Source organism: Ipomoea nil, unplaced genomic scaffold (genome assembly GCF_001879475.1).
Source record: "Ipomoea nil cultivar Tokyo-kokei standard unplaced genomic scaffold, Asagao_1.1 scaffold1043, whole genome shotgun sequence".
Classification (NCBI taxonomy): Eukaryota; Viridiplantae; Streptophyta; class Magnoliopsida; order Solanales; family Convolvulaceae; genus Ipomoea; species Ipomoea nil.
In genome coordinates, this window is record NW_017617471.1 from 6,808,492 (window position 1) to 6,823,783 (window position 15,292).

General features: G+C 38.1%; 3 protein-coding genes across 4 annotated transcripts; 2 read left to right on the plus strand and 1 right to left on the minus strand.

The window, feature by feature from the left end:
- The first annotated feature begins 398 nt into the window (after positions 1 to 398).
- LOC109181511 (transducin beta-like protein 3) lies at positions 399 to 7,038 on the plus strand. The gene is made up of 14 exons (XM_019331314.1): positions 399 to 822; positions 937 to 1,119; positions 1,441 to 1,590; positions 2,004 to 2,221; positions 2,510 to 2,792; positions 3,287 to 3,421; positions 3,566 to 3,684; positions 4,251 to 4,407; positions 4,508 to 4,754; positions 4,841 to 4,917; positions 5,198 to 5,317; positions 5,430 to 5,560; positions 5,684 to 5,858; positions 6,056 to 7,038. The coding sequence occupies exons 1-14, from the start codon at positions 526 to 528 to the stop codon at positions 6,755 to 6,757; spliced, it is 2,994 nt and encodes a 997-aa protein (XP_019186859.1). The 5' UTR covers positions 399 to 525; the 3' UTR covers positions 6,758 to 7,038.
- A 97-nt stretch (positions 7,039 to 7,135) lies between these two features.
- On the minus strand, positions 7,136 to 10,691 carry LOC109181512 (protein TRM32-like). The gene is made up of 5 exons (XM_019331315.1): positions 10,488 to 10,691; positions 9,865 to 10,050; positions 9,690 to 9,763; positions 8,179 to 9,529; positions 7,136 to 7,971 (listed from the first exon to the last, which is right to left on the minus strand). Exons 2-5 carry the CDS (start codon positions 10,022 to 10,024, stop codon positions 7,340 to 7,342), a joined length of 2,217 nt encoding a protein of 738 aa, XP_019186860.1. The 5' UTR covers positions 10,025 to 10,050; positions 10,488 to 10,691; the 3' UTR covers positions 7,136 to 7,339.
- Positions 10,692 to 11,475: 784 nt separating this feature from the next.
- LOC109180874 (pentatricopeptide repeat-containing protein At1g09220, mitochondrial) lies at positions 11,476 to 14,876 on the plus strand. 2 transcript variants are annotated; one of them, XM_019330573.1, is made up of 4 exons: positions 11,476 to 11,680; positions 11,991 to 12,188; positions 13,419 to 13,757; positions 13,860 to 14,876. In XM_019330573.1, the coding sequence occupies exons 2-4, from the start codon at positions 12,186 to 12,188 to the stop codon at positions 14,838 to 14,840; spliced, it is 1,323 nt and encodes a 440-aa protein (XP_019186118.1). In that variant the 5' UTR covers positions 11,476 to 11,680; positions 11,991 to 12,185; the 3' UTR covers positions 14,841 to 14,876. The 2 variants fall into 2 exon arrangements, with proteins under 2 accessions (XP_019186118.1, XP_019186117.1); XM_019330572.1 differs by having other exon boundaries at positions 13,419 to 14,876.
- The last annotated feature ends 416 nt before the right edge of the window (positions 14,877 to 15,292 follow it).

Here is a 15,292-nt window from a genome sequence, read left to right on the forward strand (position 1 = left end):
TAAGGGCCCCCCCGACAGAGCGTTGGGAGGTTGTAAATCATGGTGACTCAACTGAACATTAAGGGCCCCCCCGACAGAGCGGTGGGAGGTTGTAAATCATGGTGACTCAACTGAACCCTCACTGCGCACAAGGAGCCCCCCTCACTTTGAGAGGTTGCTCCCACACTGCCGCTGGTGAGACTCGATCCCTGGTCATTATTCCAAAGTTTCACCTCTATGACCAGTTGAGCTACCCATGCGGGCACAATTCACAAATCATAAATATGCAAACGGGAGGTTAATATAATTTTATAAGAAATACATGCCACAAACACGAAAAAAAAAAAGAATGGGAAAAGGGCCAAACAACAAAAAAAGGAAAATACAAGACAAGAAGTAATCTTAACACATAAACCCTAAACCCTACTAATATCCTTCGCTGCTGAAACGAGATTCAACCCAGAAGATTCTGTTTTCCCGCCGGAGATACGCCAGTTAGCGTTTCTGCAGGCTCTCCGGGGAACTGCGGAAGGTAGAGGAAAGAAGATGGGTTCCGTAACATTGAAGAAGAATTACAAGTGCGTTCAGTCCCTGCAGCAATTCTATTCCGGAGGTCCTTACGTTGTTTCGTCCGACGGGTCTTTCCTCGTCTGCGCCTGCGATGAAACCATTAAAATTGTCGATGCTTCGAATGCGTCGATAAAGTCTACAATCGAGGGCGACTCGGAGCCGGTCACGGCTCTCGCTCTCAGCCCTAACAACAGCCTGCTCTTCTCGGCCAGTCATAGCCGTCAGATTAGAGTCTGGGACCTATCTACCCTAAAATGCCTTCGTTCCTGGAAGGTATTTCTTCACACCATGGTTTCCAGTTCCATTTCTCCCCTTTTTTCTGCAATGCCTTTGTTCTGTTTTGAGTTTTTTAATTTTAGTGTGTAATCAACATGGCATTGTGGACAGGCACATGAGGGACCTGTGATGGGATTAGCTTGCGATGCGTCGGGTGGGCTGCTGGCAACAGCAGGGGCGGATAGGAAAGTGCAAGTGTGGGATGTGGATGGAGGATTCTGTACTCACTATTTCAAAGGCCACAAAGGAGTTGTGACTAGCATTATGTTTCATCCTGACCCAAATCGTCTAATTGTGAGTTCATGTTTCTGATTTCTTGATGGGTATATTAACTGAGGGCTTTCCTTGTATATATATTTCTGAAATCAGGAATTAATATATATTTGGTGATCTTTTCCTGTTTACTATGCTTCAAACTTTCCCCTATTTCCTCTAAATGATGATTAACCTTACTAATTATTTATGCATTTGAATTTTTGGCTGCTAGTGCCTAGTGGAATATGTTCACTGCTGGGTTGGGTGTTGAGCAACACCCTAGATTTATTGACGCTCATCAGTTTTCACTTTCATCTTTATATTTTACTTATAAGGTTATTGCTTCTGTATTCCTTGTAGCTTTTCACTGGGAGTGATGATTCCACAGTTCGAGTCTGGGATCTAACAAGCAAGAAGTGTTTGGCGACACTAGAAAAACACCAATCAATGGTCACTTCTGTCGCAGTATCTGAAGATGGATGGACCTTGATTAGTGCAGGGAGGGATAAGGCATGTTTTAATCTTTCCTCCACTCCCTTAGTTTTTTTTGCATAATGCTATATTGATTTTCCTTTGGATTAAGGTATAGTGGTATATTGTATGTATGATTTTGCATGTTCCTCTTTCTATTCATAAGTATGATCCTAAGATGAGCAAGAGAAACTGTCCAGTTTAATTATACAAACCGCCACATGTGCAATATAACTGTAATTTATTCTTGCTTAGGCTCTAGGATCCATTCTTTCCTATGAAGGAAATGAAATTTATGATAATTTATTCAATTCATTAATGTGCCCTTCCCATGGATTTGAACTAATTTAATTGCATGTCTAAATTCTTGGACCTTTTTCTTGCCTTCACTGCTTCTTGTTGGGCATAAATTCTTATACCAGTGGAGTTGCTGATGTTCAGATAAATTTCAGGTTGTGAATTTGTGGAATTTGCATGACTTTAGCTGCATGATCACAATCCCAATATTTGAGGCAGTAGAAGCTGTGTGCATAATTGGGTCTGACTCTCGCTTCAATGCATGCATTGCTTCTTCTTCGGATCAACATGGAAAGAAGAGAAATGATATACCATCGATTAATTTTATCACTGTTGGTGAACGAGGGGTGGTGAGGATATGGAAGTCAGATAGGTATCTTTCATTGATTGGAACTGATTGCAATGCTCTTATTACGCTACTTTATATCTTTCTGGTTTTTAGTAGCATCCTTTCTTCCACTTCCCACTAAAATGTTTCTTTGTATAATATACTTCTCATAGAGCAATGTGTAAAACGATAAGTAACACCCTACTTTGTGAGTTAAACATGCATACTTTGTAGTTCATAAACCTTTGAACCGAATCATATATTGGTTTATTAGCATTGTTTCCTCACACTATAAATCCTGGGTTAACTGACTTTCAACTGTATTTCCAACAGAGCTCTTTGTATTTTTGAGCAAAAACAGTCTGATGTTACTGTCAGTTCTGAAAGAGAAGATACCCAAAGAGGGTTTACTTCTGCTGTCATTTTGCCAACAAGTCAAGAGTTGCTTTGTGCCACAGCTGATCAGCAGTTTCTTATTTATTCTCCCAAGGAATCTGATGGTATACTAGGATTAGTTCTGACGAAAAGGCTTGTTGGATACAATGAAGAGATTGCAGATATGAAATTCTTAGGGGAGGATGAACAGTTCCTTGCTGTTGCCACAAGTGTTGAGCAGGTGAGATTTTCTAATGAGTTTCTTGATCTAAATTCTTTCAAGCTCTGTCATGCTGCATTGTCTCTGCATGGTCCTTGCTTTCAATCTAGGGTCCATGTATGCTAATTTTAAGGTTTTGAGGACAAAGTGCGGATATATAATCTGTTTTAAAAAATAAAATTGTTTATTGACATCTGCCTACAATCATGATATGTCATCTACTGATCACTATAGGATCATCGAGAGACTAGAAATCTACTAAAATATTATTCTTTATAGTTCTTAAAATGTATTACCTTGAATTAAAGTCAGCAGGCTTGCTTTGAGTTATTTTGAGCCTAACCTTTAGGGATTAGCATCTAAAGGACTGCATGTATGCTGATCTGAGTGTATAATCTTATATCAATTATTTAAAATTCTTAAGATTTATAACATGAAATAATGTCTGCATTTTATACTTAGCTCTTTTGAGTATAGCTTTTGTGGACTTATATCTAAAAACTGTATGTACATAGGTCCGAGTGTATGATCTTACAACAATGTCGTGTGCCTATGTGTTGGCTGGTCACACTGAAATCGTTCTGTGCCTTGATACCTGTGTATCAACTTCTGAAAGACCACTAATTGTTACTGGGAGCAAGGACAACAGTGTAAGTTTATCATGTCACTTTTATTCAGGCACCACTTTATTGCTACTATAACCCTCTATCATCTTTTTTTTTTTTGGGTGGTTCATTGTGAGGAAATATTCTTATCTTCAAGCTTCTGTAAGCCTTATTCCGTTGTTTTCATAGGTTAGGTTGTGGGATTCCCAGACCAAACATTGCATTGGAGTCGGTGTAGGGCATATGGGAGCTGTTGGTGCTGTTGCTTTTTCAAAGAAACATCATAACTTCTTTGTGAGTGGTAGTAGGTAAGTGTCACACCAGAAATTACCGTACTATAAGTCTATATCATCCTTTGGTATATTTATTTAATCACACATTTGATACTGAATTAATAGCCTTAACATTCTAAATCACACAGTTATGTTCCTTGCCTACTATTCTTTGTAAAAGAGTTAATTGAATGATAAAGATGTTACCTAGGTTTTCATCTCAATACCCACCCTGTTTTCATCTTATATTTTCTTTCAATGTTGTGAAGACTTTTGTTTTGTTTTTTTTGTTTTTTTCTTTTTTCCTCCAGATATTTGGCATATAGCTACTGATTTAGGTGTTTATATAAAAAAGGTTTTTTTTTTTTTTTTTTTTTTTTTTCAAATCTTTCAGTCCTATATTTCTTTCTACTTTTGAGAGTTCGCCATTTCCAATCACTGTTCTGTTATCCTCTTTCTTTTTGGAAGCTTAGTATTCGGTATTTCACTATTTTTAATGGATTTATAGTGCTCCTTTGACCAAATAGACAGAATCAATGTTTCACTCTTTTGCTACTTTAAAAGCACTGTAATTGACTCATGGTGTTTTTGTGTCTGTGCAGTGATCGTACGTTGAAAGTATGGAGTCTAGATGGTCTCCTGAATGACACTGAAGAAGTTTTTAATTTGAAAGCAAAAGCAACTGTAGCAGCACATGACAAGGATATTAACTCTCTGGCAGTTGCACCGAATGATAGTCTTGTTTGTAGTGGTTCTCAGGTACGAAGCTACTTTTCAACATTTAGAATCTCACATACTTCTATTGGAGTCTGGTTGTCATCTCACAATTTTCTTTCATTATCTCTCTTTCAATTACAAGGACCGCACTGCTTGCATTTGGAGGCTTCCTGATCTAGTGTCTGTGGTCACACTCAGAGGGCATAAAAGAGGGATTTGGTCTGTGGAGTTTTCTCCAGTTGATCAATGTGTGATTACGGCATCTGGAGATAAGACCATAAAGATATGGTCTATATCTGATGGTTCGTGTTTGAAAACATTTGAAGGGCACACATCAAGTGTAATTCGAGCATCATTTGTTACACGCGGCACTCAGTTTGTTTCTTGTGGTAAATTGGAATCCTGAAATCTAGGCTTTTTCTAGTTGTGACCTGCTTTTAGCCTGTTACTAAAAGTGAAACCATCTTTCTTTTAGGTGCTGATGGTTTAGTGAAGCTGTGGACAGTCAAGACCAATGAGTGTATTGCAACATATGACCAACATGAAGACAAGGTGCTAAGTTTCTTGCAGTTTTTCTTCTTGTGCTTAAGGAAGCCTATATGTATTGATTTGATGAGGACAAGATAATCCATGTTTATGAGATTACTGATAGTAGTGCCCATCCATTGATGTCTACATGATGCCATGGCTGCTTAACATGCTTAGACTTCTTTTATGAGCTTATGGCATATTTTCATTTTCTTTTCAATATCGGATAGTATGTTCCAACTTTTTTGCAGTCATATTTGCAAAGGATGCAATAGTCTTAATTCCCTGAACTGTTTGACTTCAGATTTGGACTTTAGCTATTGGGAAGAAGACAGAAATGCTTGCAACTGGTGGCAGTGATGCAGTTATCAATTTATGGCATGACTCTACAGCTTCAGATAAAGAGGAAGCTTTTCGTAGAGAAGTGAGATATTTATCTGTTTGTTTCTTTTATATTGAAACAGTCCTCATGCTGTATGAAGCATCAAGTTATTGGGTTACAGCGTCCTAACAGCATTACTGTGCTGCTGATGCAGGAGGAAGGTGTTTTGAGAGGACAGGAGCTAGAGAATGCTGTATTGGATGAAGATTACACTAGAGCAATCCAGATTGCTTTTGAGCTTCGCAGACCTCGTAAGCTTTTTGAGCTATTTGGTCAACTCTGCAGGTAGGCATGGCTACTGGTCTTCTGTTCTTTTTTCCTCTCTTGTTTTCATATGCTGGTGGTAAATGGTAATGTTGTCACAATGTCATCCCCTTCGTCTTCTTTGTAACGGTAATTTCAATGCAGAAAGGAAGAGCCTAGAGTTCACTTGGGGAAAGCTTTACATGCTTTTGGCAAGGAAGAGTTTTGCTTGCTTTTGGAATATATCCGAGAATGGAATACAAAACCAAAATTCTGTCATATAGCACAGTTTGTTCTTTCTACAGTATTCACCATGCTTCCACCAACAGAGATTATTGAGGTTTGAGCCCTCTCCTTTGTTGTTGTAGTTACAGATTTTTGCAGATATTAGTAACAAATTCAATGCCTATGAAAAAAGATTTGATATTTTATTAGTGAATTGGCAGTGAATTAATGAATTGATTACAGTTAAAAAGTGTTTTACTAAATTTGAATAAAGAGTTTAAAGGAAGTTTTGTTCTTTATATGGTGTTCCAGATAAAAGGTATAGGAGAATTGCTCGAAGGCATTATGCCATATTCACAGAGGCATTTCAGCAGGATAGATAGGTTGGAAAGAAGCGCTTACCTATTGGACTATACTCTAACAAGCATGTCGGTCATTGAACCTGGAGCCGGTGTTGGTGGCTTAACATGGAAATCGGAAGAAAAAGATGCCAGAGACACTGTTGAAGCAGCAGATGAAGGGCAACTAGGAGAAGGTGATTTAACAGAGCAAGAGGCCAATCAGGAAGAGATTAAAACCAAGATCTCTTCGAAGAAAAAGAAATCACACAAGTTGAGAGACATTGAACCATCAGAAGGTGATTTAACAGAGCCAGAGCCAAATCAGGAGTTGGAAACCAAGGTCTCTTCAAAGAAAAGGAAATCACACAAGGCGAGAGACATTGAACCATCAGAAGGTGATTTAACCGAGCAAGAGCCAAATCAGGAGTTGGAAACCAAGGTCTCTTCAAAGAAAAGGAAATCACACAAGGCGAGAGACATTGAACCATCAGAAGGTGATTTAACCGAGCAAGAGCCGCCTCAGGAGTTGAAAACCAAGGTCTCTTCGAAGAAAGGGAAATCACACAAGGCGAGAGACATTGTACCATTAGGAACTGATTTAACAGAACAAGAGCCGAAGCAGGAGGAGCTGAAAACTAAGACCTCTTCAAAGAAAAGGAAAGAGGTGATTTAACAGAGCAAGATCCGAACTGGGAGGAGTTGAAAACAAAGACCTTTTCAATGAAAAGGAAATCATAGAAGTTGAATGGCAAATTGGCAAGAAAGCAAAGGGAGAGAGAGAGTAAGTTGTTGGGTTCATCTTTAGCCTTCTGTCTGTCTGTGTAATTATCAAATTTTGTCATGAATGATGAGTGAACACATAACCCCCATTAAGAATTCTCACTAATTTCCTTGTTTGTGTTCCAATTTTTATCTTCAGCACTGCTGTAGATTCAGTCAGTGGTGTTATTAGCATTATGTGTTGCATGCCATGTGACATGGCTTATAATGTTAGTATTTGGGTTTGCTACAAATACATGTCAATTCTAACATGAGCATATATGTTGTTCATTTTTACTGAATTTCACATTTTCATGGTATGAAGATTTACAAACTTGGGACTATGGTATACTGTAAGTAATACTGATTGTACTAACCCAAACCATTGTTGTCTGGAATATAAACTAACATGTTAAAAAAAAAGTGGCTGTCATTAAATTGTATGAACATAGGGAAATATACTTCCCACTCCTACAAAATCTGCTGATAGATGAAGTCAATATACAAGCAGGTCATCATAAAGCAGCTCATCCAAAAGATCATCTAATATGAGGTCTTCCAGCTCAAGTCCAACACACTCTGCTTCAAACTGAAGATTCATCCAATTATCACCCCTAGCCAAATCCCAGCCCACCGGATCCTCAAGCAAATCACTCTGGCGCAGTAACCGCCTGATATTGCCCCACACTTCCTCTAAAACCCCATAACCTACAGGCATTCGTCTGATACAAGACCGGCACGTCAGTGGATTTGGCCAGTACACATACGACTTGTCGTATATTTCTAGCACCGTCTCATTCACTGAACTAAACAGAAGAAGATGATCGTACGCGCCATCATCTTCACTTCCAGTACAGTCTGATTGTGCCATAATGCACTGCTCCACTTCATCAAACACCAGAGGGTTTAATGGCATTTCAGCCGAATGCCATCTCTCTAGGAACTCTCCTCTGCATAATCCCGATTCTTGTAGTATACGTTTTACATAATCGAATGCAGCCCTGTTACTGTCATCAACCTCAATACGCATACACATGTCCTCCCATCCCTTCTCATCGTTTACTGAATCTTCTGCTGTGCTTATATTTTCTGTCTTTGATATGTTTTCTTGGTCAGCAAATGAATCTCCTATATCACAGAATAAAGAAAACAAAAGTAACCCATAAGTGTCGATTTAAGGTTGTCTCTATCAACTTGGCCACACAAGTCAAGCCATAATCTTGATTCTAATTTCTAATGCTTAACGTTTGCTTAGTCATATGATACAAATACACACAAAAGTAGTCAGACATGAAGGCATGACATATAACAAATTCCTTAGTTTTTGCAAAATACCTTCATCCATAGAGAACTCTGCTGGTTCTGTTGTGAACTGGAGATCTATTTCAGGAGCCGATATTTGTGTTGGTTTGTCAAGTACTGAATCAGAAGATGAAGTGCGCTTGATGTTGTTGCTATAGGGGGCAGGGCTCTCGTGAGTTTGTAAGCCACTAAAGTCATCATAATCACTTTGAATTTCCAGATGCTTTTGGTCACCGGAGATACTCAAGGTGTGTCCTGCAGCAGTACTGAATGGCGTGTTAGAAGAACTAGCATATAGACAATCCTCATTTGAACCATAACACCTCAGATCAGGCAACGAAAGAATCCTGCCGAGGGTTTTGGGGCCAGCACTAGAAGAGGAAGGCGTTCCTAATGCTCCATAGCTCTGCCTCTCGGAGGTATGGTGTTTTACTTTTTGTTTGAAACAGGATTCGAGCAACCGATTATAGCGGTCTGCAAAGTCATTGCAAGACACGGTTCGTTTCATGTATCGTGCATCGGTCTTTCCAAATGGAGAAGTACTACTGGAACTCCTCCGGAGGGACCTTCTGTATTTCGTGTCCAACTCTTCTTTTTTATCGTGTCCGTGGGGGACTTTATCAAGAACTGCATCCATGACAATCCTATGCTTCTCCTTTTTGCTCTCCCTTATTGCATGCCTTATTTTATCCCTTAGGTTCCTGAAACTTTTTTTACCTTGTTTACTATCATGCTTGTTCTTATGCTCCCCACTTAAATCTGGAGGGACATTGTCAAAGAACTCGGGATTTGTCAAAAGACGTTTTGTAACACTACCTTCCCTGCACAGCTCGGGTGAGGGTGCAGGCCTTTCTGCTTTTGCATAATGCTCGATTTCTTTAACAATAAACGCCTCTCTTAGGAACGAGCCAGCAGAAGGAAACGACACCGACTTGGTTAGTCCTACTGGCTTTTTCGACCCCTGGGTGCTATGCAATTGATGCCCAAACGCTGAACCCCGGTAATGTAAGAATTTGAGGAATACCTCCTTTTTCATGTCTAATTGATCAAGAGCACCCGGGAATCGCTTTGACTCTGGCTTGGCCATACTTGGCAGGACCGGGTCCGATAAGCTAGTGGCAGAACAATGGGCACTACTAGTGCGATTATGCTTAGAAGTTTTGTCAGCTAAAGAAATATCATTGTCAGGAAGATCTACACTTGAAGGAGCTCGACGATGGATGGAATTTGTTCGGGCTAGTGGTGAGTGTGTTGGGCTTGGGCACGATGAGGTTCGATTGTGTTGGCCCCTTCTTTTATACACTTCGTCCACGATTAAAGCTTTCAATCGAGATCTCATGGACTTAGAAACCGAACCAGACGAGTCCCCAGCTTTCCCTGCAGCCTGAAACTCATCATATATAGTTAAGATCACATCTCATATAATTGAAGCATGTGCTCCATCTCAACTAAAAGCTTAAGCTGATAGTTGGATTTGCACATTAATGATTATATGCTCAACACATATAATTGGAAACAACACAGTACAGTTAGCACAAACTTACAGAATTCTCGGTTTTGGCATCTATGTTTCCTTGAATTTCACCTCCACCCGGAGCAGTTTCTTTACTCCCTTGATCTCCAACCACCACAAAAATAATACATACACTTTCAGAACCATCGATCTCGAAATGTTAATTAAATGATGAGGAAAGTGATAGAAGCAATGGTAGTTCTAACCAGAGTCATTTTTCGAACTGCCAAACCTTCTGCTAGGCAACCGTTTCTTGACATTAAGCCATTTAGTGCGGTGGAAGTGATGTAATATTCCCCACATGCATCCTGGTTGAGGATTATCCAGAGAAATTCCGCTTTCTTGGTGCTGCAAATCCTTTCCCATCTTCTGCAATACAATGCTTCCCTAAGCTGTCACAACATAATAAAATAGTTCAAGTACAAAATTTGAGGTATTAAAATTTGATGTTACAAGAAATTATGAGTTATGACAATCTAAGGTTAAGGATTTGTTGGCGAAAACATTGAAGGAACGCGAACAACAAGAAGTCAAGAAGGATTGGGTTATGCCCGAAATCCTGTATTTAAAAACTGGAAAAGAAATTTGGGATAATCCGTGCGTTCCTTCAAATCCAAATACAATCAGACTAACTAACGAAAACGGGAAATTTTTTAATGATTCTGTGGGATAAACTAAATAGCAATATTAACATAGGCAGGAACACGGCATCTTTCTGTGTATGTTTCATTTCTAATTCCTAAGTTTTGCGGCGAAAAGCAAAAGTTAACAATCTGAAATCATGGAAATTCAAGAATGGGTTTTGTATGTAATGTGATGACCATCGTACCTGGTGGTCTGCTGCCATGGAGAGAGAGAGAGAGAGATAGAGATTGGGGTTGAGGGAAGAGAAGAGAAGAGAAGAGAAGAGACGAGACGAGACACGGCTAAGACAGAGATTTTCTCTCCTCCGATGTTTTGGTCGGTTTCTCTCTCCTCTGTTGCTCTCTACTTTTGGCGCCATATTCATCCGCCAACTGCTCGCCATCTCACGCTTCTGTGAGTCTTTTGTCCAGGTGGTAGTCTATATACATTCCATTCAAATTTTTAGAGGTAAAAATACAATTTAGAGTTCTCTCATTATAATACTTTGGAATAAGGATCAAATAAGCCAATCAATCAAAGTGTAATTAAGTTATCAATTCAAAAAAAAAAAAATACAATTAGATTCTTGAACAACACAAATTTATGCAATTAGGTCTAAAATAACCTGTTTACCTACTGTGGAGGTTTTGAATTTTAAAATGATGTTAAATAAAATAATTAATTAAAAATAAAAAAATCAAAAAAACAAAAAAAAAACAAAACAAAACAGCACGATCGTTTTCAACCGGCGAACTTCGTCTCCCTGGCATGGCAGGAGATGAAGCCCTTCGTCTCCCGATGGCCGGAGACGTCTCTAGTCTAGGGAGACGATTCGTCTCCATGGCCGTCATGTCAGCAAAGTTTAAAGTAAATAAGTCATTTTAGACCTAATTCTATTAATTTGTGTTGTTCAGGAATTTGATTACATTTTTTTTTTAGTTTGATGGTCTAATTGCACTTTAGTGTACAGTTGAGTGGCCTATTTAACCCTTATTCATAATAGTTTTGTCACGTTTTATCCTACACTTTTAAATTCACTATCCATGGTCCTTCAATTTTCAAATTATACCATTTGTAATTTAAATTAATTACACATAATTTTTTAACTGTCAAATTTTAACCACCCATGTTCCTTCAACTATAAAATTTTAATCCATAGTTGTAATTTTAGAATTTGATTGTTTAACCTTTAACTACTCTCTCCCTCTCTCGCTGAGGTCTGGACTAGTCTCTCTCTCTCTCTGCCGGTGGAGCAATGACGGCCGACGGCTGCTTCAACGACTGACGGAATCGACTGCGTGGTGACTCTCTCTTTTTGCTGCTTGACCTCGGTGACGGACGAAGGAGTGACGGCTGGCAGTGACACAAAATTTCAGATTAATTTCTGCTTGGCTATAGGTAATAATTGATTAGTTTCAGAATGTATTTGAGATTTTCGGATTTAGTGATGTTTTTCAGATTGTATGAGAGATTTATTAATTTCTGATTGTATGTTGATTTATTGATGCTTTACTTGAAAGTTTCTGATTCCCCGTCCAGATTGTGATTGTTGTTGAAAATTGAAATTGATTTTGAGATTGTGTGTCGGCAGTGTTTATGTAATATGTTGCTATATTTCAGATCAATTTCGATATGCCAGCTTGTTTATACATAATATACCTATAGGTTATTTCTTGGTGGGTAATTCATGCGTTTCTGTAATTAACAGTTGGAGTAGAGGACTCGGAATGTGCATATTTGCTTCAGCTGCTGAACATCATAGTGAGGTTATGCTTCGTGTTTCAAATATGCTGAATGATATTTGCTTGAGAATGCTCTCTGGTGGCTGTGAACTTGACCATTCCTGGGTAACTTTCTTGAGTACAGTCATCCCATACAATAACCCAGAATATAGGAGTGACTAATGGTAATCGATATTTCTTACCATTTTACTTCATCTATTGATATCTTCATGAATTTTTCTAAGCTGCTTAAGAGGGCTTTATGCCAGATCTTTTTATTTATGTTGATTTTTGAATGTGTAATGTGTTGCTGTTTGCTACTAAAGTGCTAAGAGAGCGTCTAAAAGAGTAACAACCGTTATACTGTGGGTTATGGTCCATATTGCAAAATAGATCACTGACATACAAGTTTATTTTTAGTATGCCATAAATTCACTTTTACCGTACTATTGTAGAAACTAAAAATGAACATACAATATACTAAAAATTAACATGTATCAGTCATCCACAGTATAATTTGCCAAAGAGTGAAAGGAAAGGTTTTAAGTGCAGACGTATTGGGTGTTTAGCCTGGAAGTGATAGAGGCAGGGCTTAGTATAAACATATGTAGGTGGCCAGGAAGTGATATATGCAGGGCTTTGTAATCAACAGAAAAACACATTCCTAATTACATACAATACCTTTTAAGTCTTTTAATTCTTAAAAATGGGTTGACGGGTTGATCTATTTACCTTGGCTCATTTACAAGCGGGCTAACTTGATAGGCTTAGGCTGTCCTGTTTTGACAACTTTGTCTGGTCTAGTATATATATACAAACAGGAGTAGTAGGGACAATTGTCTTAAAAATGTGAATACACAATTATAAACACCATGAGGTATAAAAATAGATGGCTTATTGGTACAAAAAACTCGAACCCAATTATATAAAAACTTTTAAAATTTGGTAAAAGAAACTGAAATATTTGTGTTTTGTGACAATTATATCAAATTATAATATCTAATCATAAAAATAATTTAATTATCTTAATTTAGGTATTAATGGGTAGCTATCATATTGACCATGTAAATTTTTTAGCAGTTTAGTTTTGAACTTTTAGTGTATTATTTGGATACATTATGGTTTATTTATTTATTTATATAAATGATGTTGTAATTTAAAAAAAAAAATTGTAAGCAAACTTTAAAAATACAGCTTAGATTGGATATTTTCTTGGATTGGAAATTATAATTACAAAATACAAGTCTTTGATTTTAATTTGAAAAAAGTTTAATATAATTATGGTGTATGATAATAATTGTCACAAAATACAAATTTTTGGATTTTTTTTCAGAAGTTTTAGAGGTTTGATTATAATTAAGGTTTGAATTTTTTCAAATCTTGTTGGAATTGAGTCACCTATTGGGAAATCGCAGGTAAAGCCATTGGTACAAGAAAGAATGCTCTCAGGAGCTGCTGTCTCCCTGCTCTCCCTCGTACGTAAACATGAACTCAAACGTACAGCAATCCAACAACTCCACTCTCATTTGATCTTTGCTTCCGTCCACGCTGACTGCACCTCAACGCCGATCGTACTCACTCTTTGGAACTCTGTTCTCCGCCACTACTCCCTCGGTTCCTTCCCCCAAGAAGCTCTTTTCCTATTTCAGCATCTGCAACGCATATTGAGACCCGGGTTCTTCTTTGATAGCTTCGCTTACTCTTTCCTCATTAAAGCTGCTGCTAATCTAACCCAACCCAGTATTGGAAAACAGGTGCATTGCCTGAGCTTTAAATCTGGGTTTCATTCTCATGTTTATGTGCAAACTGCCTTGGTTGATATGTATGTTAACTGTCGGTGTCTTGTGGAATCCAAGAATGTGTTCGACGAAATGCCTAGCAGGAATAGTGTGACTTGGAATGTGTTGATTACTGGGCTTATCAAGTGGGGCGAGCTTGGGTTTGCTCGGGCTGTTTTCAATGCGATGCCGGAGAAGAATGTAGTTTCTTGGACGGGTATTATTGATGGGTACACACGGACGGGGAAATTCAATGAAGCTTTGTTGTTGTTCCGTGAAATGGCGGTGAGTGAGGGGATTAAACCAAGTGAAGTGACTCTTTTGACGATTTTCCCTGCTGTTTGGAACCTTGGGCATCTCAAGTCTTGCCAAATGCTGCACGCTTATGGGGAGAAAAGTGGGATCAACTCTTTCGATATCCGCGTTATGAACTCCCTTGTGGATGCATATTCCAAGTGTGGGAGCATAAACTATGCTTCAAAAGCTTTTGATGATATATCAGATGAAAGGAGGAATTTGGTGTCATGGACATCAATAATATCGGGATTCGCAATGCACGGGATGGCCAAAGAAGCTTCAAATGGTTTTAGGATGATGCAAAATGCAAATGTAAAACCAAATCAGATTACATTCTTAAGTGTACTACATGGTTGTAGCCATGGTGGTTTGGTGGATGAGGGTGTTGAGTTTTTTGGAAAGATGGTTCATGACTTTGGGCTTCAACCAAATATTAAACATTATGGAAGCTTGATAGACATGTTGGGGAGGGCAGGGAGATTGGAAGAAGCAGAAAGGATGGCTTTGGAGATCCCTAATGAGATCTCCAATAATGTTGTGATTTGGAGAACACTATTGGGTGCTTGTAGTTTTCATGGAAATGCAGAGTTGGGACAGAGGGTTATGCAGAAGATTCTGGAGGTGGAGAGAACATATGGTGGTGATTATGTGTTGCTTTCTAATATTTTTGTTGATAATGGTAGGTATATAGATTCTGAGGAGGTTAGGAGATTAATGGATGAAGAAAATGCACAAAAGGTGCCTGCCTTTAGTTTTGCCTAACTGTAAATGAAGGTTCACCTTCTATTGTGGCATACTGCCATTACAAATTGTTTTTCTCTTTTGGGTATTTGATTACCAAGTTCTTTTTTTTTTTCTTTTTTATTTGGAATAAGTTCCCTAAAGAATACAAATGTATGCAATTGAATCTAAAATTACCTATTTACTTGACAATTACCAACGTCACGATAACCAGATTAAAAAAAATTTTATTTTAAAAATTATGGAGTATTTTAATAATTTTAAATAAAATAAATGTTAACCAAAAGAAATAAAACAAAAAACTCACCCCTCTCCGTGTCGGAAACAAAGACAAGTTATTTGTCTCTTGGTCGGAGATGAAGGCGGGAGAGGGGAATTTTTTTGTTTTTGTTTTTTTTTTTTAGAGTTAAAATTTATTATTTTTTTATTTTTTGAAAATAAAATAAACTTTAAGCATGAACTTAACCTAAATT